The 25,240-nt window shown below is 42.8% G+C and overlaps 1 protein-coding gene across 35 annotated transcripts in view; it reads left to right on the plus strand.

Moving 5' to 3' along the window:
- Nucleotides 1-2,325: 2,325 nt before the first annotated feature.
- UNC80 (unc-80 homolog, NALCN channel complex subunit) overlaps nt 2,326-25,240 on the plus strand; it is a 222,403-nt gene continuing 199,488 nt past the window's right edge. For 33 of the 35 annotated variants that reach the window (XM_082262331.1, XM_082262360.1, XM_082262361.1 and 30 more), the window contains exons 1-8: nt 2,326-2,502; nt 15,581-15,629; nt 19,637-19,793; nt 20,595-20,890; nt 21,016-21,139; nt 22,981-23,054; nt 23,276-23,427; nt 23,516-23,777. In XM_082262331.1, coding sequence (XP_082118457.1) covers nt 2,411-2,502; nt 15,581-15,629; nt 19,637-19,793; nt 20,595-20,890; nt 21,016-21,139; nt 22,981-23,054; nt 23,276-23,427; nt 23,516-23,777 — 1,206 coding nt within the window. In that variant the 5' untranslated portion in view covers nt 2,326-2,410. The remainder of the gene's footprint in view (nt 2,503-15,580; nt 15,630-19,636; nt 19,794-20,594; nt 20,891-21,015; nt 21,140-22,980; nt 23,055-23,275; nt 23,428-23,515; nt 23,778-25,240) is intronic. The other 2 variants (XM_082262342.1, XM_082262334.1) reach the window with 1 other exon arrangement.

Below are 25,240 nucleotides of genomic sequence, written 5' to 3' on the forward strand. Positions count from 1 at the left end.
GAAGGAACCACCGACCCCAAAGACCAATTTTTCCGCACCTGTTTGACAGGTGCATATCATTTTAATTTTTGACAGCAAGGCCAATTCTTGCTTTCATCAAGAGTACCTCTATAGGGTTACTGTGTAAAAGCACCACCAACACCCAAAGTCCACTTTTTCTACACCTGTTACTTCAATCCAAAGTCTGCCAAGATATTAGAATTTATCCAAAAAATCTCTAATCTTGTTCTGAGTGCACTAAAGTGTGGCCTTATCATATAGACTGGCTCCCCAAACCGGTCTTTACAAAATAAGAAAAGTTTGCATGGAAAATTTTATTTTTTTTGGCTTTATAAATGTCATTATTGCTGCAGCAGGTTCTATACATGGTACAGATGTGCCACTTTACAGGCAGACTAAGGGGGGGGGCCCAGGCACTATATTTAAAGGAATTTTTCATTTTTGTTGTTATTTCTCATTTTTATAGTTTCACTTGAAGCATCAGTAAATCACTTTATATATATATGGGTCCCATAAACTTCAATTGGGTTTGTTATTCTGTTCCGAACTTTTGCGATGTTCGAAGGTTCTGCCGCAAACAGAACAGGGCATCGTTTGGCCCATCTCTGTTCTCCATATGTTGATGTCAGTCAATGCTGATGACACCCAAATCTATCTTTTTACCTCTCAGCTCACCCTATCAGTCTCCTTACACATTAGTATTTTACTAACAGACATTTGAACATGAATGTCACACCACTTCCTCAAACTCAATTTTTTCAAAAATGAGCTCATATTATTTCATTTCCCATGTGCCCCTTCACCTGACTCTGTTGAGATTGATGGCACAATTATCAGTCTGTTCCCACAGGCCAGGTGTAACTGCAGTACCATACGGTTGGCTTTTGTGCATTTTCAAAAAGTAGTGCTTGATTTCATTGCATTGTATAGCCCATTTAAATTAATGGGCTGTTAAAACGTAGGGAAATGCACTGGAATTGCAAAGGAACATGTGTATTTTGTTGTGTACATTCCTGTGTGAATCAGCCCTTAGAGACATCAATCAAGGCTCTGACCCCAGAAACACCTCTGCATGCCACTGTATGCCTGTCTTGCATAGAGAAGCACAGTGACCCAGTGATGACAGTGATTTTTTTTTTTAATGTATTAGCAAGCTGATGAGGTAAGAGGGAGGAAACAGGGAAGGCAGATTTCGACTTTATTCACACTGTCATTAAAAAAAAAAAAAAAAAGGCATATACAAGGGGTTTTTTTACGGATCTGAACACTGGATCTGAATTGTTTTCAATTAAGCCATTTACACAGGTGCGTGAACATGCACCGCATTCAAATCTATAACACAGAATCCCAAAATGTGCTTCTAAGAGCATGTGCTTTACACGCTTACTCGTATAAACGCATGTAGGCGTGTTTGTTGGCGCGTAAATGTAATCCTCGTACACATGAGAATATTGGGCAAATGATCATCCAGTTTTTTTTTTTTTTTGCATGCTATTCATATATCCAAAATGAAGATGCTACTAAAGTTCTGAACCGAACAGAATAAAAATTTGGAAGTGATGTAATGTGTTGAATTATATTGTAATATATTCATTCATTTCTGAGCATGTGTAGTCTTGCTCTTCTGATTTTTATGGATGAAAACTGCACTGATTAAATGAAAATCGTAGGATCTGGCATTATACAAAAAAAGTTTTCATGTTTGTCCCTTCAGATCATTTCAAATGAACTGTTGTGATTGGTTCTGTAGCTCTGTAGCTGTGTATCAATGATCAGATTATTGTACGATTGCTTCAAAAGCAATATTTTTCATCCGATTTTCTGTTCATGTGTACTAGGCTTTAGTCTAACCAAAGGGAAAAACAAAATTATCATCTTGTATGCATACATGTCTTCATGCGTTTAAACGCATCTATACGCAAGTATTTTACCAAAACACTAACAGTAAACAGTAACATTTTTACGGATTTGTGTTAATGAAGACTGGGGCTGAATGTCAGATTCCTCAAATAAATCAAAAGTTTGATTTCTCAAAGTGATTAACAGGTATTCCATTGCTATCCCAATGCTAAGCTAGAACAATAGATGAATAAAATTCAACTGTTAAGCTAAATTTCCACGTCTGTCAATTATTTATTCTAGTAATTCAAGGAAAAATCATAATAAAGTCTGAATACAAAGCCAAATACATTAATTATTGTATCATTCATTGAAGGGGGCAGTTGTATGAAGTGCAGGCAGCGATCACCGGAATCAGGGTGCACTGTTCCTACTCGCCGCTAGAGACAGGGCGCTGTCCACAAGGGGAGGTGCTGAAAGCAGAAATCTCAGGAGCGGACATCTTTCCAAGCAGTAGACTGGCAGCGGAGAGCCGCGGCGGGGAGACGAGGCTGGAGGAAAGGCTGCCATCATGGTGAAGAGGAAGAGTTCGGAGGGCCAGGAACAGGAGAGACTCCGCGGAATCCCATTGCCCATCCAGATCTTCCTGTGGAGGCAGACTAGGTACATGACAGCTTCTCATTCAATCACACAGGATCGTCACATCTCATAGAGATGTCCTTATTTCCAGATCATCCACACTCATCCTACTCATTACACTCTCCATCTCTGAGTCCTACATGATCGTTCAAGCACTGCAGTATATATACATATATATGTATAGTAGCCCCCTTGTCTCATCTCATAGAGATGTCACTATTTCCAGATCATCCTACTCATTACAATCACCATCTCTAAGTCATACATGATTGTTTATAGAAATTATAAAAATATTATCCTCCTGAATGATTGTATCATTTCATAGAGATGTCATGATTTCCATATCATCCACATTGATCCGTACTGACCACCATCACCATCTCTAACTGATATATGAGTGTCTAATTCATATATATATATATATATATATATATATATATATATATATATATATATATATATATATATATATATATATATATATATATGAATTATTTATATATATATATATATATATATATATGAATTATATATATATATATATATATATATATATATACCGGAATATTGTCAGATTTCATATCATATCATAACTGTTGTTTCCATATCATCCAATGATCTCTCCCCCCCCCCCCTCTCCTCCTCTCTTTTTCTCTCTCTCCCTTCCCCTCTCTTCCTCTCTCTTTCTCTCCCTCCCTCTCCCCCTCTCCCCCTCCCTTTCTCTCTCTCTCTCTCTCTTTCTCTCTCTTTTTCCCTCTCCCTCTCTCACCCTCTCCTTGTCTTTCCCCCCACTCTCTCTCCCCCTCTCTCTCCCCCTCTCTCTCCCTCCCTATCTCTCTCCCTCTCTGTTTCTCTCCCTCCCTCCCTATCCCCCTCTTTTCCTCTCTCTCTCTCTCTGTGTCTCTCTCACTCCCTTTTCCTCTCCCTCTCTCTTTCCCCCCACTCTCTCTCTCCCCTCTCGCTCTCTCTTCCCCGCTCTCTCCCTTTCCCGCTCCCTCTCCCTATCTTGCCCCCTCTCTCTCTCTTGTCTTCTCTCTCTTTCCCCCCACTCTCTCTACCTCCCCCCCTCTCCCTCTCTCCGACTCCCTCCCTTTCCCTCTCCCCCTCTCTCCCTCTCGCTCCTTTTCTCTCTCCCTCCTCCTCTCCTCTCTCCGTTCTCCCTCTCTCTCCTTTTCTCTCTCCCTCCTCCTCTCCTCTCCCCTTTTCTCCCTCCCTCTCCTTTTCTCTCTCCCCTCCCTCTCTTTTCTTTTCCCTCTCCCTCTCTCTTTCTCCCTCTCCCTTCTTCTAGCTTTCTCTCCTCCCCCCGCTTTGTCTCTCTCCCTTCCTCTCCCTCCCCCTCTCCCTTTCCCTTTCCGTCTCTCTCTCTCCCTCTTTCTCCCCTCCCCTTCTCCCTCTCTCTCCCTTTCCCTGTCTCTCTCTCTCTCTCCCTTCTTCTTCCTCTCCCATTCATCCTTTCTTTCTTTTCCTCCCCCCCCACTCTCTCCCTCTCCCTCTCCCTCTCCATCTCCCCCCCCTCTCTCTCTCTCTCTCTCTTTCTATATATATATATATATATATATATATATATATATATATATATATATATATATATATATTGCCTCCCCTATCAAGGGTCCTTCATATATTTTCCATTTCTGTGTCACTGAGCTTTCCCTCCAGCCATTAAAACCTATACACACAATATATTTATTTTATAATTTTTTTATGATGAGGACCAGATGTCCTCATTATTTTTTTCTCTTGTTACATCACAGTATTAATTACTTCCAGCACATCAATTAATTGGTTTTCTGGCAGACTTGCCCAGGGAATATAGATAGGTACATGTATATAACACTGTATAATGCATTGTATAGTTTCATGTTATAGCAGAGACTATATAGATGCAGAGATTGGATAACTATATGGTGACAACAAATGGCTTCTGATGATGATCAGGGTGACCTGTCACTTGCTACAACTAGACAGACAAGCAGGAAGAAGGAATAGTGCAGCACAGATGAAAAGCGTGATTCATGTATATTTCATGAGTGTGGCAGAGCAATAGCACGGTTCAGTTCCAGCAGCCGCCACAGCTTTCATGTACTGGAGAAAATACCCAACAAGTGGTAAAGGGAATGAAACAGAAATTGGAGTGTTTTATAGAGGAGGATCAGCCATGGCCATATGACAGATGATAGCTTGCCTAGAGCAAAGGATAGGGCAGGCTGTCACCGAGAGCATGGCCAGTGCATCTCCATCCTCATTAGTATTGAAATTCTTAATGATGACCAAGCCCAGCAAGATAAGGATACATTGGCTTTTATTTACTAAAAGCAAATAGCTGTCCACTTTGCAAGGGAATTCAGTAAAGCTTGGTTAGCTGACATGATCAGGATGTGCAAGCAAAAATATTTTTTTTTTAATATGCTCCCTGCATGTGATTGAGTATTTTTATGCAAACTGGATTTTCCCCACATTTACAAAGCTAAGGGAAATTCCCTTGCAAAGTGAACAGCTTATTTGCATTCAGTAAATCAGAACCATTGTGTGACAGAGCAATGAATATCGATCACAATTAGGTATAATGGGGTTGATTTACTAAAGGCAAATAGACTGTTCACTTTGCAAGGGAAGGGAAGGGAATTTTTCTTATGACGCGTTCCTTCAATTTTACTCTGCAGCCTTTGTTTTTTCTGTAGTGTTAGGCAGGAGGATGCACAGAAATTACATTAGGCTGTTTATTTCTATATGGTTACTGGAGAAGATATCATTTATGTGTTTGTAAATATTGACTTCTTATATACTAGGTCCATTTTAAAGCTGAAGTTTAGTCATTTTTGGGATACAGCACCAACCACATTAGTTGCAGGTAATGGTGTGTATCCCATTTTCCGCAGCTGTTGCTTCTTATGAAAATACTTCCTGAGTGCCCATTCACATCACAAAAATGTCTTCCGGGTCTATTCTGAATGCACTTCTGCATGCGCATTTTTAACAGGTTTTTAAAGCATTCTGGTGCATTTTTTTATGCATTTCTGGATGTATTCTAAATGCTTTTTTTCTTCTTTTTTCCTGTTTCCCCCCTCCCACTGTACTAGGGTCTGGTTTTTGATGAATTTTTATGCCTTATACCATGTTCCAGTACAGCTCTGTGCAGGAAAAAAGCAGCATGTTGTACTTGAACACACTGGAACACACTTCACTGGTGTGAATTATGCCATTGGAACCCATATACATGTAACCTACCTTCCATGCATTTTTGATGCAGAAAAAATGATGTGAATGTGCCTTAAATGTAAATTTCATAGCTGCCAGACATTACCAGGAGTGGTTATCTTCTGGTACAGTATGGGTTAACAGCAGCCACTGCTAGCGTGAAGGGTTGTGCTGCTTGCCCGCCCCCTTCTGCCTGCTCCTCCATTCAGAGACCTTATGCTACTATTCTCCCACAATGCCATGCATTTTGTGAATAGGAGGTGGAGATCCTATTCTCCATTTATATAAACAATAATTTTTATTGATTTTTCACATGAAGAAAAGGTATACAAACATTCAAGATGCATGAGCATAGTTAACAGGACACGTAGAACATAACTCTAGAAGGCAACGATGTGGGGGGGGGGGGGAAAGCAGGAGGGAAGGGAAGAAAGAAGGAAAAAAGGGGGGGGAGGGGGGGGAGCATTGTTCCAGATTGGACCTAACAAAATATCAGTAAAGTCTAATAACAGGCATGAAACAAATATGCAACGAGGAAGGTCATATGCCACAACCAGTTAATGGTCAACAGGTGAACAGCGGAAATCAAACAGACATGGATACTGTCTCGTATGAACCCAAAAAAAAAAAAAAAAAATCTAGAATAGAGAAAAAGAAAACAAGTCATGAAAATAATGCACGTCATTCAGCCCTAGATCATATCCCAAAACAAACTAGGATGTACTCCAAGACCCAGCTGACTTGTGAAGGGCCTAAAACAGGGATGTGAGAAAAAAAGGACAATGAGGCCGGGCCGGCCCGGAGGGCTTCAGTCGCCCCTCCCCCGACATCCCAGTGGGAACATACTTGCCAGGGAAGAGGCCGAATCCCACCAGACTACCAAGCGTCAGGGTCACGTTTGGTGATATTTCCAATAACGCCATGATTCGGTAAATTTTTGCAGGGATATATCATTGGTTGCCAGGGCTTTTTCCAAGCGGTAATTAGCGTTCACTAGTGAGACCAGGTCAGAAAAACCCGGAATCTCCAGCGATTTCCACCTACGTAGGATGAGCGTTCTTGCCGCTAACAGGATATGCACCACCATTTGTCGGAAGAGCAATGGGTAGCCGTCGATGCCCAGGTTCAACAGCTCCTTTCTGGGGGGACTAAGGATACCCGTGCAGTCCGCAATACTACAAAATACTTTCTTCCAATAACTAGTGAGTGAAGGACACTCCCAGAGGATATGTACCAGTGTACCCGTTCCCCCACACTCCCGCCAACAGTGCGCTGAAGTGGAGGGGAACAACTTCGAGAGCCGAAATGGGGTATAATACCACCGATTTACGATCTTGAGCATTAATTCCCAATGTGAAGTACAATGCGAGTACCGATATGTGGACAACAAAGCTCTGGACCATTGAGTTGTAGTAAAAGTGGTCGCTAAATCTTTCTCCCACCTTAACATAGACATAGACTTAGGGTTGTCTGCAGAACGGAGTAGGTTCTCATAAAAGAGGGAGATACCTTTGGGCGGACTAGGTTCCACATGATAGTACTCCCAGGATTTGGCGGGGACACGGGCCGTCGTTGGAGGGTGTTTGACTAGGAAGCTGTATATACGATGAATTGTGAAGATTAGCGTGGGAGGGACATTGAAATCCCTTACCAATGAGGCTGGAGAGCGTAGTGCGCCATGTAGATAAAAGTGAGAGAGAGAGGTCATACCTAGATTGACTAGTTGGGTCAGTTGCAGGGAGGGAAGGTGGGCAGCCAGGATGGAGATAGGGAGCGACAAAGAAGCCTGTGGGTGACTATCCGCCTGCCTCTCGCCGGAGAGAGCAAGTTTGCGCCACGCCAAAAGCGAAGACTGCGACGTGGGTGGCAGCTGAGCTAAGGACCAAGGGATCCATAAGTCGCCGAGGAGAAACAGACGGAGGTCCCTAGTGGGAGTGAGATGGCTTTCAAGGTGGACCCATGGAAGGGCGTGGGAGTTAGAGAACCAAGTTTGGATCTGAACCAATCTAGTGGACCATAGATAAAGGGCCAAGTCAGGGAGTTTAGCGCCGCCCAGGGATTTGGGAAGGGTTAAGGTAGAGGTAGCCACACGGGCTCTCTTACCACCCCATACGAAGCCACGCATAGCCCTAGAGAGTGCATCCAGATGTTTTTTGGGAAAGGTGAGGGGGAGCGCTCTAAATATATATAATATTTGGGGCAGGATTGACATTTTGTAGGCGGCCATCCGGCCACCCCAGGAGAGTTCTGTTTTGGATATTACCGACATTTCTCTAGAAGTTTTTTTCAATAAGGCGTCGATATTAGCAGGAAGTAGGCGTTTGGTGGAGGGGGTGATATGGATTCCTAAATAAGGGATGGAGACTTCGGTCCAGGGGTAGGGAAAGTCCCTCTGAAGGCGGTCAGCATCTCGCTTGCTGACACCCATGTTCAGTACTAAAGACTTGGACGTGTTCACCTTATGGTAGGATATTGAGCTAAATTCTGAGAGAATTCTATGAACGGCCGGGAGAGACTGGTTTGGATTGGTGAGAGCGAGCACGACGTCGTCCGCGAACAAATTAACCGTATGGGAGATGGAACCCAGCTGAAATCCCATCACATCAGTATCCGATCTAATGGCCTCCGCCAGGGGTTCGATCATCAAATTGAAGATCGTAGGTGAGAGGGGACAGCCCTGGCGGGTGCCATTAGTTATATTAAACGGAATCGAGGTTGTGCCAGCAGTGAGGACCTGAGCTGAGGGACATGAGTAAAGGGCAAGAATCGCAGAGAGTATACCACCCGAGAAGCCAAACTTTTCCAGTGTGAGTCGCATGAACAACCAGTTCACCCTATCAAACGCCTTCTCTGCATCCAAGGTGAGGAGCAGAGAAGGCGTTTTAGACGACTCCGCAAGGTGGACTAAATTTATGATTCGCCGGGTGGCATCAGACGTCTGCCTGCCCGGCATAAAGCCCATTTGGTCATTCCCCACCAGCTGGGGGAGGAGGGGCTGAAGTCTGGACGCCAAGATTTTGGCATAAATCTTGAGGTCGCTGTTCAATAAAGAAATGGGACGATAGTTTGCTGGGAGACTGGCATCTTTGCCGGGTTTGGGGATGGTGGTGATGTAGGCACTCAACATCTCTCTTGGGAATTCAGCCCTGTGGATCGCCAGATTGAATACCTCAACTAGATGGGGGCCCAAGGTATCGACGTGAATTTTGTAATATTCATTACCAAGGCCATCTGGACCCGGTGATTTCCCAGTGGGGAGCAGTTTTATGGCTTTGGATACTTCAGTCAGGGTGAATGGGGATGATAAGGATTGCAGCTGATCCACAGTCAGGGACGGTAATTGTAGTTTGTCTAGGAACTGACGAATGAGGGTTGTTGTCGGTTGGGTAGTGTTTGGGTCTAGGGCCAGATTGTATAGGGACCCATAGAAGTTCGCGAATTCATTCGCTATATCCCGGGGATGGGTTAGTCTGGATCCAGTAGTGCGCTGGGAAAGGTGGGAGATGCGTGTGGATACCCTGCGTTGTTTGATCCTTGCTGCCAGAAACCTGCCTGCCCTATTCGCCTGCGCGTAATATTTGAGTTTGAGCACTCTCAATTGGCGGTCGTAGCGTTCCATGAGGTGGGACTTCAGAGAGTCTCTCACTCTGGAGAGCTGCGAGGCAATGGCTTGTGTGGGAGTGGATTTGTGTGTAGTCTCAAGATCGCGTATCTCGGTTAGGAGAGCCGTGAGTTTGCGAATATAAGCCCTACGCATTCTGGCAGATTGTTGAATGCACACACCGCGGATGACCGCCTTGTGCGCTCCCCAGAGCACCCAAGAGTCCGACACGGAGGGAGCATTGAGATTAAAATATTCAGAAAGCTGGTCTCTAATCAGCTTACCAGCAACTGGATCCTGGAGTACCTTGACATCGCAACGCCATACCGACGTCCGTTCCCTGGGTCCAGACTCCTCCAGGACCATCTCAACAGCCGCGTGGTCAGACCACGTGATGTTTTTGATAGCCGAGGAGGAGACTCTACCCAGGATAGGGAGGTCAGCCCAGAACATATCAATACGTGAATAGGAGTTGTGTCTTGAGGAATAAAACGAGTAGTCCCTTTCCGAACCATGTTGGCAGCGCCAAACATCAAATAGTTGTTCCGAGGCTAAAAGAGAGCCCAAGGAGAGTTGTCGGCCCCGGGCGGGCACCGAGGTGTCAAGCCCCGGGTCGACCACTGAGTTCATATCACCACAGATCACCAGATTACCGTAAATGTCACCGGAAACCTTTTTCAGCAACCTAGAGAGGAAGCGTTGTTGATGAGTGTTGGGAGCATAGACAGCCACCAGGGTTAATGGCATTGCGTTAAAGTCACCCTGCAGGATAAGGTATCTGCCGTCAGGATCTTGAATCAGCTTATGCATCGAGAAGGCAATCGAGTCTCTCAGAGCTATCAGTACTCCACGCTTCTTCTCCGAGGCGTTGGCGAAAAACAAAGTAGGAAAATTCCTGTGGGAGAACTTGGGCTGATGGTGAAGCTTGAAGTGGGTCTCTTGGATGCATACCACATCAGCACCACTATTGCATAACTCGGTCCACAGGGAGAACCGCTTAACTGGATGGTTCAAACCGTTCACATTTAACGACAAAAATTTGATGGTCATGGAATCATCGGAGAGACGGAGCGGATGGTCTGGTCGGGGGCCAAGGGAGGTGCAGTTCGTTCAGTAACAAAAGGTCCAAAAGTCCGACTGGAGCAAAACGAGGAGGAAGGGAGGAAAGGCAGGGAGGCAGGGTAGGTCTGGTAAACAGTAAAAAAGAGTCTAGGGGCAGGTAAAACCTGCAACCAAAAGAGAGGGGCCAGTAGGTCAACATTACCTAGGCCAGGGACTAACGTTGAACAGGCGTCGTGCTGCGTTCACCTCCGGGTGAGAAGTGTTTAGAGCTGGACCGCTTGCGGGAAGCCACTTGCCAATCTTCTGGGAGGGTCTGCGGCGAGGGAGATCTGGAAGACCGCGACTGAGCGGCTGGCGGATCTGGAATGATGCCCCAGCGATGCAAAAGGGCCATACCTTCCTCCAGGGAAGCGATCGTAACAGTGTTGCCCAGATGGGTAATAGACAATTGAGCCGGATGTTTCCATTTGTGCACGATTTGGTGGTTCCTCAGGGCTTTTGTTATGGTGGCGAGGTTCCTTCGCTTCTGGAGCGTGTGCCTGGATAAGTCTGGCAGTATCTGGGCCTGCGGGAAATCCCCAGGGAGAGCCTGAAGTTGTCTAGAGGCCAGAAGGATTTTGTCCTTTGTCTGAAAAAAATGCACACGGAGGAGCACATCCCGAGGCAGGTCTTGTGCAATGAAGTGAGGCTTAGGAATCCTGTGGATTCTATCTATCTCCAATTCTGCCGCGGTTAGAGTAGGAACCAGTGCAGAAAAGAGATCAGTAGCCATTTTACGCAGATGTTGGGGCTGCACAGATTCGGGGATCCCCCTTAACTTTAAATTGTTCCTCCGAGACCTGTCCTCCAGGTCTGCAAGCTTGTCTTTTATCCAATCTATATCCTCCGTGTGGTCATTATGAGCTGAAATGAGGGTATTGAGAGACAAAGAGCATTTAGACATGGAGGCCTCAGCAGTATCCATCCTCACCTCCAGCTGCTGCACATCATGTCTTGTTCGGTTAAGGCCTTGCATTAAATCCGTATGAAGAGATGACCAGAGGGAATGTAGCATTCCTTTAAGCAGAGTGCCAGAAATCGGGTGATCACCCACTGGGAAGGCGGCAAAAGGATCCGCAGACATTGTGCTCGATCCCCCAGGCTCCCCAGAGGAAGGTGCAGATTGATCCATCCCGCATGGCTGATCGGGATCGGGGGGGGGAGAGCCCCAGCGGGGACGCTGCTTGGCCGGACTCCTTGAGGAGGGAGAAGGGGGAGAGGATGCCCCGGATGAGTTGCCACTGTCCGGGTTGGCCACTTGCCTGTATGGCTGTGCTCCGCCGCCCTGACTCCCTCCTCGGCCGGGTGCTTGCTGCGGGGGCCGGCCGGCGCCATCTTGCCGGAGTCTAGCCGAGCTGGATATAAGAAATCCGTCCAGCTTGCGCGACTGAGACGATCCCTTCTTGTTCCTCATCGTTCCCGGAGTCGATAGGGAAAAGTTGCGGCGTTTGGCGCCCGCTGTGGAGGCTGTAGTCGGAGGATGTCCCGGGTGGCCGAGCGGAGCTGAAGAATTAAGCAGCCATCTTCAGCGCCGGAAGCCACGCCCTCCCCTATTCTCCATTTACAGAACATGATGTATTGTGAGAGAATGCCCCCCCCCCCAAAAAAAAAACAAAATGACTAAACTTCAGATTTAGTAAACGTATCATGAAGGGAATATGGAGGATACCATTGCTAACCTCCTTCTTAAAATGCTAGTTGTCAGGCAGGTTGTTATGTTGCCACACTGCAAGCAGTACTTTCTGAATAACTTCCCTGAAATTAGTATGCAGATTAGAAAAGCCAGAAGTCCTTACTGGCATACTTGATCAAAAGGGTACAACAATAAAGCCAAGCAATTAGCATTTTCAGTAATGACAGTCTCCATGCTTCTCTCATAACAAGATTCTGTTAAAGTGTCACTAAACCCACATCATAAAAAAACTATCAATAAATGGTGTATTACATGCTGTTCATACTCAGTCACTATGAGATTCGTTTTTTGTATTCGCAAAAAAACCTGGTTGATCCTGCTGCTCCCTATCTCCCCCTTGTGTTCATGTCCCCAATTCAGCTGGGGATTTTGCAGCTGTGGTGGGAACTCAGCACATGCTCAGTTTTCAGTGTGTTTCAATGCTGAGTATTTCCTCCCTATCACATCCAAGCAGCCCATGTGACTATAGAGTCACAATACACAATGGTAAATGACAGACCACTCCCTCCTCCTCCATGCCCACTAACTAGTTTAACACAATAGAGGTGGGATTTTACATGTAGATTAATGGAGACTTCACCTCCCTCTTATTCTAAGACACAGACAGGAGAAGCGTGACAAAGTCTGTGACTGGCAGAAATACCATGTTACTGCAAAATTAATAAAGATTTGATTTGAAATATATATTTGTATGACAATTTAAAACAGTTTATTGATATTAATTATTTTTACTTTGTATTCCAAAGGCTATTTTTTTAACATGTGACCAGTAGCAGAGGACTAGAAGCTCCTCCTAATCATGTTTTCCTGCAGACAGGCTGGGAATGAGCTGGGTCATGTGACAGTGTACATCATATAATAATTGCAATATATTATGTCCATAATAAATGATCACCAATTACATAGCAGTGTGGTGGTGAATATCCAACGCGTTTCGAAATGTAGTTTCTTTTCTTCTTCAAGGGTGTATAATATATCGGAACATAAACTCTACAATGAGAATAAATTATTAGGAATAACTTGACATTTATATTCATCCATCATATTATATAATATATATATTGCATCAAACAATACCTACTTATCTATCACATAGCCACATCATAAGTATCATACATTAAAAGCAGATCAAATCCAAGGTCATGGATTACCACCAGGGGTCATTGGACCCCAAAGAATCACTGGGGTCAGGCAGGCTTGATGCAGCACAGGAGCTACCAAAAAAGGATCACATGTAATGATGTAATGTATCATGTAATGATTTAAACATTGGAAAAAGGGAGGTGACCAGTTTATACTGCTTTTAAGCAGTAGAGTGAGGTTGCCAACCTGTACGGTCTGGCAAGGAGCCTAAAACATAATGTTGGCTGCATAGTCTTTAAAAACCTTTGGCAGACAAAACATGTCATGTATATATTTTTTTAACCCTGCCTTTATCTAATTTACTGCAGTTAAACTGAATTAGACTGCAATTAATGTCTAAAGTGCCATGTCTATTCTTGCTCTTCTTTGTATATTTTCTCCAGATCTGTGCAGTAATCCAGTATGAAACGTTGTGTTTGTGCAGAAGCTTCCTGTAATAAAGACCGGTCACTGCTGCTGTCTCTCTTTGTATAGTGTGACTGGTCTGGTATCCACCTCCTCCTGTACTTTTCTGCAGGCAACCTGTAGTGGGAGGACCTATTGGGTCCTTCCCACAGCTCTGCTCTCTGTACAGGCTATGTGCAGTACAGTGGTGATGTCACCACTAGGTTTACAAGTGTGTTTGGATTCGGAATACAGTACATGAGAATGTACAGTGGGTACGGAAAGTATTCAGACCCCTTTAAATTTTTCACTCTTTGTTATATTGCAGCCATTTGCTAAAAACATTTAAGTTCATTCTTCTTCCTCATGAATGTACACATAGCACCCCATACTGACAGAAAAACATAGAATTGTTGATATTGTTGCAGATTTATTAAAAAAGAAAAACTGAAATATCACATGGTCCTAAGTATTCAGACCCTTTGCTCAGTATTTAGTAGAAGCCCCCTTTTGATCTAATACAGCCAGGAGTCTTTTTGGGAAAGATGCAACAAGTCTTTCACACCTGGATTTGGGGATCCTCTGCAATTCCTCCTTGCAGATCCTCTCCAGTTCTGTCAGGTTGGATGGTAAACGTTGGTGGACAGCCATTTTTAGGTCTCTCCAGAGATGCTCAATTGGGTTTAAGTCAGGGCTCTGGCTGGGCCATTCAAGAACAGTCACAGAGTTGTTGTGAAGCCACTCCTTCGTTATTTTAGCTGTGTGCTTAGGGTCATTGTCTTGTTGGAAGGTAAACCTTCGGCCCAGTCTGAGGTCCAGAGCACTCTGGAGAAGGTTTTTGTCCAGGATATCCCTGTACTTGGCCGCATTCATCTTTCCCTCGATTGCAACCAGTCGTCCTGTCCCTGCAGCCGAAAAACACCCCCACAGCATGATGCTGCCGCCACCATGCTTCACTGTTGGGACTGTATTGGACAGGTGATGCGCAGTGCCTGGTTTTCTCCACACATACCGCTTAGAATTAAGGCCAAAAAGTTCTATTTTGGTCTCATCACACCAGAGAATCTTATTTCTCACCATCTTGCAGTCCTTCAGGTGTTTTTTAGCAAACTCCATGCGGGCTTTCATGTGTCTTACACTGAGGAGAGGCTTCCGTCGGGCCACTCTGCCATAAAGCCCCGACTGGTGGAGGGCTGCAGTGATGGTTGACTTTCTACAACTTTCTCCCATCTCCTGACTGCATCTCTGGAGCTCAGCCACAGTGATCTTTGGGTTCTTCTTTACCTCTCTCACCAAGGCTCTTCTCCCCCAATAGCTCAGTTTGGCCGGACAGCCAGCTCTAGGAAGGGTTCTGGTCATCCCAAACGTCTTCCATTTGAGGATTATGGAGGTCACTGTGCTCTTAGGAACCTTAAGTGCAGCAGAAATCTTTTTGTAACCTTGGCCAGATCTGTGCCTTGCCACAATTCTGTCTCTGAGCTCTTCAGGCAGTTCCTTTGACCTCATGATTCTCATTTGCGCTGACATGCATTGTGATCTGGAAGGTCTTATATAGACAGGTGTGTGGCTTTCCTAATCAAGTCCAATCAGTATAATGAAACACAGCTGGACTCAAATGAAGGTGTAGAACCATCTCAAGGATGATCAGAAGAAATGGAAAGCACCTGAGTTAAATATATGAGTGTCACAGCAAAGGGTCTGAATACTTAGGACCATGTGATATTTCAGTTTTTCTTTTTTAATAAATCTGCAACAATGTCAACAATTCTGTGTTTTTCTGTCAGTATGGGGTGTTATGTGTACATTCATGAGGAAGAAGAATGAACTTAAATGATTTTAGCAAATGGCTGCAATATAACAAAGAGTGAAAAATTTAAGGGGGTCTGAATACTTTCCGTACCCACTGTATATCCTTTGTGGCTATTAAACAATATGTTCAAATGTCTAAAGTGTATATGAACCAATCATTTTTGTTGTTGCAGTGCATTTTTGAGACCCAAGCTTGGCAAGCAGTATGAAGCATCTTGTGTGGTAGGTATCATACATTTTTATCTCTATGTTTATGTTGTTTACTTAATATTACTATTATTTCATATGTATGAGGCTGGGTTCACACATGTCCAGTGTGAATTGTATTTCGGTTTTCACTGCAAATAAAAAAAAAAAACATTTTTTCAGCGGTTCAGGTGTGTTTTTTTATGCAGTTTTGATGCGAATTTGCAAGGCTCAGGACCGGATTTTTGTCACAGCTGCATTTTTAGTGCTGGCCAATACACAATAGTAGATAAAGGATGTCAACTTCTGTAGTAGGAGAGCGATCCGTGCTGAAATCCTGAACTGAACCCTGAGCTGAATCCTGAACACAATTGAACACATGTGCGATTTAGAAGCGTTCCCATGGAACTCAATGAGCCTGTAATTCGCACCTAAACTGCACGCAGTGCTCAGAAAACGCACAGAACTCTTTAAATTCATACTGCATACTGTATATGTGAACAGCTTCAATGGAAATTAGTGTTATTTCACATGTCATGCGAATTGGATGCACTTCAAAACGCATCCAGTTCACATATATGAGAACGGAGCCTAAGCATCTTCGGTCTGCACAGGAGGTTGCCATATACTTGGAATGTGCTATGCTAATCCAGCAGGATCTCAGAAACCATAACATTTTTGTTAGAAGATCAAAATCAATGCTTACAGAAGGCATCACAGGTTACCTTGATGTGTTTAGCACATCTGTTCTTGCTCATAAGGCTTGATCGGACCGTTTTCCTTTGCGTGGTTTAAGTATATAGCAGCTGGACAAGGGCTGTGGTCTCGAAAAAGTTATGGAAAGGTGATGTGTGGCAGCAGTTTTCTGAGTGCCGATTCACACCACAATTTCTGTGGTCCAGATGGGTTTCTGCATTTTTGATACATTCTGGTGCATTTTTGATGCATTTTTAATGCTTTATAGTGCAGTTTTTTTTCCTTTATCTCAATTGGGGACAATTGAGGACATGTGCATTCCGGTACATTTTTGATGCATTTTGCTTTGTTCCAGATGAGCTCCATACAGAAAAAATGTAACATGTTCTACTTTTATTGACTGCACTGGAACTCTGCACTGGTGTCAACAAGGGCCATTGGAATCCATGTTAAACACTGTTCATAAATTTTTGATGCAGAATAAAATTGCACTGGATTGCATCTGGTGTGAATCAGCCCTGAATCCCTGCACTGGAAATTCTTGAGCTTGTAGACAAATGCCAGCTTTGAAGAGTACAGTGGATAGCAATATTATGATTGGGGGACTTGCTTGTTTTCTCATAAGTGGTAAGATTGAATGAATGAGTAAACCAATTCATACTGTAGATTTTACATTTTCTAAATACTCCTAAAATAAAGATAAATTTGTTAAATTTATGCAAAAGTATTAAAGATTGTAAAGCCTTTAGTTAAAGGCCTGTTTATGATTAACCAAATGCCGATATCTACTGTATGTGAATAACATTATACTAATTGTAGGTAGCACTGGCCCATACGCTCTTTTGAATGCTAAAAATGAAACATGGTCTTACACATTTAGTAAGTAAATATATGAAAAAATGTGCCAGATAAAAAACACATTTTGATAAATGGTACCCCTAATATATCTGAATAAAAGGTATTGGGTTGAGGCTATCATGGATTTTCATGGTACCGTACAAAGTCTTAACACACACAGCGTAGGTATAAAAATAGAATTTATTCCAAAAATGATTCACCTAAAAAAGACATACATATAAATAAAAACAAAATTGTATGTGTCATTTGGAAGACACCCACAATGTCAAATGACACATATGATTTTGTTTTTCTTTATATGTATGTCTTTTTTAGGTGAATAATTTTTGTAATAAATTATATTTTTATACGTACACCGTGTGGCTTAACCTTTGTACGGTACCATGAAAATCCATGATAACCTCAACTCAATACCTTCTAGTACGTAAGTGTTTAGGACAAGGTTATTGGGGTCAATAAAGTCACAAAAAAATGACCCTATATTTCCTGACCACTAACTGTAGTCTAGCTGTTTGGCTGACTCTAACGTTATAGGGGTCTATTTGTACATGATCTGCTGTGTGAGTGTATCATCAGAAACAAGATATAGTTTAGATACAGCTTAGAGTAGCTCTTCCCACGTTATGTCTGTTTGCTCCATGTTGGCATTGTGTCCACCGTAGCATTTGCAGTGCAGAGTAGGACTGGCCATAAAAGGGATTACTTGAATGCAGTTGGCCAGCTTTAACATGTATTGCAATATGGTGAACTAACAATCCCTGTTTTTCATTACAAAGTTTGTTATAAAGGGTATATAGCAGTGTGCAGAGGGTTATCCAGTATTTCTAATGCCTCAGCATTCGCACAGTCATTGTGAATAATCCCTGTAATGTGTCTAATATGTTTGAAATTTTAAATAAACTATATGAACCTCCACCCTGCACCCTGCAAGTGTTAAAAAATTTGTATAATAAATATGTATGTGCTATCACACTTAACATACAAGATTAAAAAAAGGGCTCTAACAAAGCCAAAGAAAAAATACAGGAAAAAAAAAGTGCACTTAGCAATAAGAAAAAAACACAAATACCACCTATAACATGTGTTTACATATGGATAATATGCGTATACATAAATTAGTTTAATATATTGTGCAGAACATTTATTTAAAAACTCCATAGCGTAAAACCACTCAATATTTTTATTTTAAAAAGGTAAAAAAGCACTTACAATTTTCAAAATAGTCAAAAGCATGTCTCAAAGAAAGTCCAACATGGAAGCAACGTCAACATTTTAAGAGTTGGGAATTAAGTAAAACATCATCCATGCTTTGCAGGGAGAGGAAACAAACAGATCTCTGTGTGTTTGTAAACATTGGGCTCTGGGCTGTGATCCAACAGCCAATCAGCAGGTCTCAGCAATGAATCATTGGCTGAAGCTTGTTGACAAAATCCTGCTGTGTTCAATCCCAGTGGGAGTAAGCCGTGGTGAGGGGGGGGGCCGTACCCTGAACCTGGAAGACTGTGCCAGCATACAGGTACGTGAATATACCTGCATGTGTAGCTCGCCTGCAGCAAAATGCAGGTGGGCGGCAGGTGGTTAAAACTATTAAAGAAAATATATCAATAATAAGCATCTGATTTAAAAAAAAAAACGTGTATTTAAAGTCAAAAGCTATTTTTTGCACTTTGGATAAAATAGTCAGGATTTTATTTCTAAAAATTCATCAAACCATTCTGCACAGACATCCATGGAAAACCCTTATGGAGGGTGGGTGCAAGGCATTACAGGGGCACTATACAGAATCCAGCAATGAAGAGAAGACCAGCACACCAAGTAGATTCTGAAGTAGGATTTACTGACGTCCCATATCAGCAAAAGAGTTGCAACCACTTTTTTGCTGATATGGGACTTTAGTAAATCCTGCTTCAGAATCTACTTGGTGTGCTGGTTTTCTCTTCATTTTGCTCTCTATTTGCCCCGATGACCATAGTTAATGGGACTGAAGGTGAAGAAAATCCAAACATTTTTGGTTGTCACCAGAAATCTTCCAATGCATACACTTGTTTGCACTTGCATGCTCTCACCTTCTGTTGTGTCTCAGAGACAGGAACTAAAAGAAAATCTCCAAATGGTACACAAAACACTTGACACACACCTAACAGAGGTTTAAACCAATCTCTGTTCTGCATACCCAGAGCTGAAAAAATATTGTCTTTAGATATACTTTAAGTTGTAAATATTAGAGACTGCAATAGCTCTCATTTCAACTTCAGAAAGTGAATAGGTGCGCCGCTCCCCTTCAACCACTAGATGCTACTGTGTATCCACCAAGTATATGCTGTGAAGGTGCAAACATTTCTAGAGGACTAGAGTACAATCAACTACTTTAGTTGTCAGGTTTTTGGGACATAATTAAAGCTCAGCAGTTACAAAAGGTTTGTAGTACAATATATCTGCACAGTGTTAAATTTTACCTAATGCTTACTATTATTGTCTTTCTACACTAGTCATTTGAAAGGGTTTTGGTGGAAAACAAGCTGCATGGCCTCTCTCCTGCCCTCTCAGAAGCTATCCAGAGTATCTCCCGATGGGAATTAGTCCAAGCCGCACTTCCGCATGTTTTACATTGTACAGCGACACTGCTTTCCAATAGAAACAAATTAGGTTGGTATTATTCTTGGTGTTTGAGATGTCTGACCTGAGTGTTTTGCAGACATGCATTTCCCAGTAACTGTAAGATTTAGCTTGCCAACAACTAAAAAGCTTCATATTTCTTCTGATAGGACTAACCATCATGGTTCATGGTCTGTTTGATTTTCATTGTATTAAAGTAGAACTATTTTTTCATTTTGGATAGAGTAAGGGAAGGATATAACCCCTGTTAGATTATCTTTTTTTTGCCATCTGTGTCCCATTACAGGGATTTCCCTTCACTTCCTGTCCCATAGCCAAACAGGAAGTTAGAGGAAATCCCTACACATTAATAGAATTTCTTGGGGACCCCCAGGTCACCCGAATTAGTGTCCGCATTGAAACATTTCCCATATATTACTTTTCTGGGGACAACTTAAAATTTTGAGTTTTCTTTTACTTTTATTGTCAATGATAATGGTAAACAGGACAAAAAGAGAGGGTGAACCTCCCTAACAGGGACACAGACTGCAATGAAAACTGGCAGGTGATCTAATCCCTCTGCACTCCATCCAAAACTAAAACAAAAGTTTTGCCTTTAGTTATACTTTAAGGTCCTAATCAGGGCCCGGGACAAGGAATGGGCAGGAGGGGTAGCTACCCTGGGGTGCAGAGAAGCAAAGGGGCAAAGAATAGATGCAGGGTGGTACACCCATTCTATGGCATGTATTAACATGGGGGGGGGGGGGCGAGCTCAATTCTACATCCTTGCCCTGGGCGCTGGACAACACTGTTGCGGTACTGGTCCTAATTATGGTTTTATTTTCTACATAGGCCACCAGGATAAGCTTGGTGTTGCAGAAACTAAACTGCTCCATACTCTTCATTGGATGCTTCTAGAAGCTCCCCAGGACTGCAGTAATGACAGGTTTAGCACTGACCGGAGTTCTAGCTGGAGTGCTCGAAGTGGTGCCTTTATCCATCAAGAAAACCTAGGCTCTCCAGGACAACCTAGGCAAAGTAATGCCAATGAAGAAGATGAGAACAATCGAAGGAAGTTCCTGCAGAATTCTATGGCCACAGTGGAGCTCTTTGTTTTTCTTTTTGCTCCCCTAGTCCACAGAATTAAAGTAAGTGGCTCAAAACCTGATTTCATGGGTATTTTTTTTTTTTCATGAGACTTCTTCAGTGAAATTATTTTTATTGGCTTGTGTAAAAATTGCTGAGAGCTAATAAACAGGGTTTTTTTTTTAAGGAATCTGATCTGACTTTTCGTCTGGCAAGTGGCCTTTGCATCTGGCAGCCAATGTGGGAACACAGACATCCTGAAGTTCCTGCTTTTACCGCACTGGTTAAACCTATCCGTAACATCATAACAGGTAATTTTTTCACAGTTTATTCTGTAGTGTCCTTAAACTGGTAGTAAACTCTGTTTTATTACTTATACTTACAGGTAAGCCTTGGAAGGCTTGCCTGTAGGTGCTGTGACTATCTCCTAAACTTGCACTGTTTAGGAGATATGCAGAGTGCATGCAGCTGGTGACGTCACCAGCGAGTCTGTGTCGTAAACAGCGGTGCCTTTGCCAAAGCGGGGGAGCGACGTCATTGCGCCCCTGGACACTCATGTAGCTGGGGGCCGCGTACCCAGAAGGGGTGACCGGGTGAAGATGGAAGCAGTGACAGCGTGTAGATGGAGGTCTTTATTTTAAGGTAGTCTTTCATAATGCACAGTATGACATTGCCTTGCAGGGGAACTTTTTTTTTCTTTAACTGCAGTTTACTACCACTTTAAATGAAAATAAATGCCATAGCTTAAGTTAAAGTAAACCTGGTCAGTTAAAACTGAACTTATGATGGAAAAATGCTTACATTGAGGTTATCGTCAACAAAAGCTAAAAACAATAAGTAGATCAACAAATACAATAAATGAAGTTAAAATATAAAACATTTTGTTGTATAGGTCAAGCTTGGCACAACATGATCCACCCCCTGAGCCTCCTTACTAGTCAATTAGGCCACCCAATATAGGGTGGGCTAAGGGAATGCAAAGCTCATTTTTTACAGTAGTTGAGGTTTGCAAAAACTTTGGTACTGATAACTCTGGAAGTACTAATTTTGGCACTAAAGGTTTACTTTATACCTGAATGGTAAAACATATTTTCCTTGTGTCCTAACCCATGTAACAGCAATGGGTGTCTGAGTGTCCAGGCACCAGTGATGTCACACGCAAAGAAACAAGTCACCTCATTCCCATACTCTTAAATGCTAGGTATTTATCTTTGCTCCCAGTAGAAGAGAACCTGTCGCCTTTTCCCTGCATGGGAAAAGCAAACATTTTCTTTAATGTCAGTCAGTTGTCATGTTTTTGTTAGACATTTAGCTATTCATACTACTCTTAAAGCTCATCAATATGTACTGTATATCTGATAACATGATGGCTATGCAATCTGCAACTGTCCACTGTTGGAGAGCTTTCCCCTTAATTTCTGTCCTGTTGCCACAAGAGGAGAATGTTGCAATTTCCCGCACAAATGCAGAGTGATAGGGAACAACTCTCCAACCCACTGTCCATGTCTTGCTGAAGACAAGAGGGGTGTGTGTACAGGTGCACACAGACTTTTTAATGAAAGGCTTGGGCATAGCTCAGGGCTTCCAAGACAGGTGTGCTCTGTTCAGAAGACAGCACTCAATGCTGAAAACAGGAGCTTCCTTATTCAGGGGGCTGGGAGAGTCGAGCCAGCTAAACAAGTCTGGAGGACTGAGAGTCAAAATTACTAAGTAAGTCCAGAGGACTGTGGAAACCTAGAAGCCTCAGAGGACTAAGAAAGCCTGGGGTGTCAGAAGATCTCCTATCGAAAGGCCAGGCCATGGGTCTGTGCAGCAGGGAGCAGTGACTAAAAAGACTGAGAGAGCCTGGAGAGCTGAGAGAGCCAGGAAAGTTGGGTGAGTTGACAGATGGGTGCATGAACACAGAGGTACTGTGTGAGACTGTCTGCAGGACCAGCCAATAGCCAAGGTTTAAGGCCTAAGCGGGGACACTGCCAGGTGTCTTGGTATTATTTTCACTGATAAATATTTTTAAAAAAGTATTCAACTGTGCAACTCAGTGTAACATGTATTTGGCTATGTCTTGTGTGTTTTCTATTAGAACAGTAAAAGTAGAAATAATACATCTGACATATATTGTAGTGATTAAACTGTTTAAACATCTATATTTTAGCAAAACGAAGTTCACCATGCAACAGTCAGAACCAAATTGTGGATTCACCAAAGCAGGATGCAGGATCCAAACAGGTACGGCACAATGAGTACAGTTTTTCCCATAATTCTTTATGACCATCTATCAAGGGTATTAAATAAACCTAGAGGTGAGGAAATATTCAGGTTCTTCCTATTATTATTAAAATCATAGAAAGGTCCTTTACCCATACAAACCCATACCATTAATGCAGTTGTTTTTAAAATATTATACTCCATTATTCATTTAGCAGTATATAATATATTATTTATAATAGCAGGGATTTGAGGTTGTGTATGAAGTATCTCAGCCTGACTCCATATCACCCAGTCCACGACCAACTGCATCCAGCTGTCAGAGAGCCAACTCTTTTGATGGTTGTGCCACCTCTCACATGCCACAGGAGAGAGGACCTCCTCCACTTCCAAGGTACTACAATAATTGTTAACTTTCACACACAATTAGTTAATTATGGAATGTTTATAGCAACTTTTTTGTGTTTCCTGTTCATTTTTAGACCATCTCTGGTGATTCCCCCATGCCAAAAATCCCGTTATGCCACATACTTTGATGTGGCAGTACTAAGATGTCTGCTCCAACCCTACTGGTCAGAGGAGGGGACACAGTGGTCACTCATGTATTACCTTAATCGGCTCAGACACATGCTGGAGGAGAAGCCAGAGAAGTCACCTGAACCTGAGGAGCCCCCAGTTCCACGTCCTCGCAGTAGCTCCATGGTGGCAGCTGCTCCCTCTCTTGTCAACACCCATAAAACCCAGGTGGGAATTCACCTAGATAAAGGGTTATAAAATTACATTTTTTTATATTTACAGAATATATACATTTGTCACTATTTTGAACAATGCTTGAATTTTTTCACCATTCAATAACACGTCTTCTACCAGCCCTTTACTGCCTATTTCTACTAACTAGGCAAAGTTACAGTATGTTTCATAACAAACAGTGAAAAAAATGATATGGGTTATGACAAGCTGGGCTCCAGAATTGAACTTGTGATTTTAATCTGATTTTAATCTAAATGATTGAATTTAATGTTGGGGAAAAATAGTAATTATGTCAAATATTAAATCTGGAAAGTTTCAATAGAGGCAAAGTGAGTCTGGTTTGTGCTCTTGTTCTGTCCAGGTCACACTCTGTTGGTTGCAGTGCCTCTGCTATGTCCTATTGTGGTGAAGACTATGAAAAGTTTAGCATGCATTTCTGGAAATAATATATAGGAAAGATCTAGTCGTATTAACTCAGCATTCATTATATTCAGGACCAGATGTACATCTCAGGAGCCTATAGGCAGAGAATTCTGAAACGGCATATCACCAAAAGACAGACTTTCTTTTTCTTGATATAATATTTTTATATACATTTTTTTATATGTGTAAATGGGAATGCTGCAGACTGTGATGTAAAGGGAACTCTGATGTAGGGGTGCCCCCCCCCTACTCAAGAGTCTACAGAGTTCCCCTTACAGCAGAGTCCTCAGTTCTCCTTTACAGTGCAAGGGGGACTGCTGTAGACACTGATATAAAGAGGAACTCTGATGTAAGGGGGACACTGGAGACCATGATGTAAAGGGGAACTCTGATGTAAGATGGTCTCAAGTCACCAAAACCCCCTCTTCCCCCCATCACAGTCAGCAGTGTTCCCCTTTACATCAGGGTCTGCAGTGCTCCCTATTGCATCAGAATTCCCCTTTACATCAGGGTCCCCAGAGGTCCCCATGCCCTGTGGGGCGCTAGTGTGAAAGGGGTCTAATTCATCATAGGCAACAAACTGCATTGCATTGAGGCAAGGCACACACACTTTGCTGTGTATCTCTTTTACTGACTGTACTTTTTCTGAGAATTCTCTGCAGACTTCATGAATGGAGAATGGATGGAGGTTTCCTCAGTCAGTGTACTCCTGTCCTGTGCCTGTGTGTTCACTTCACACTGACAACTGCCCCTGCCTGTTGTGCTGATGATGTGATGTCTCCAATATGCCACCTTCCACCCTGCCCCTGATTCCCTCTTAGCTCGAGCCCACCCTTCTCTCAGCACTTCACTGAAAGAGGCTGGCAGTGAAGAAGTAGATGTAAGTCGGAACTTTAATTTTATCAGCAAACAAGGCACTGGAAGCTCTTGTAAATCTGCCTTCAAGCTGATTTAGGAAAAAAAAAGTCCTTCCATGCTACAGGTCCTGGTTCCTTGTGAATATACTGAAAGGGTCATTCAGACCATCTGGGAGC

Source organism: Pelophylax lessonae (genome assembly GCF_965119305.1).
Source record: "Pelophylax lessonae genome assembly, chromosome: 6".
NCBI classification, from domain to species: domain Eukaryota; kingdom Metazoa; phylum Chordata; class Amphibia; order Anura; family Ranidae; genus Pelophylax; species Pelophylax lessonae.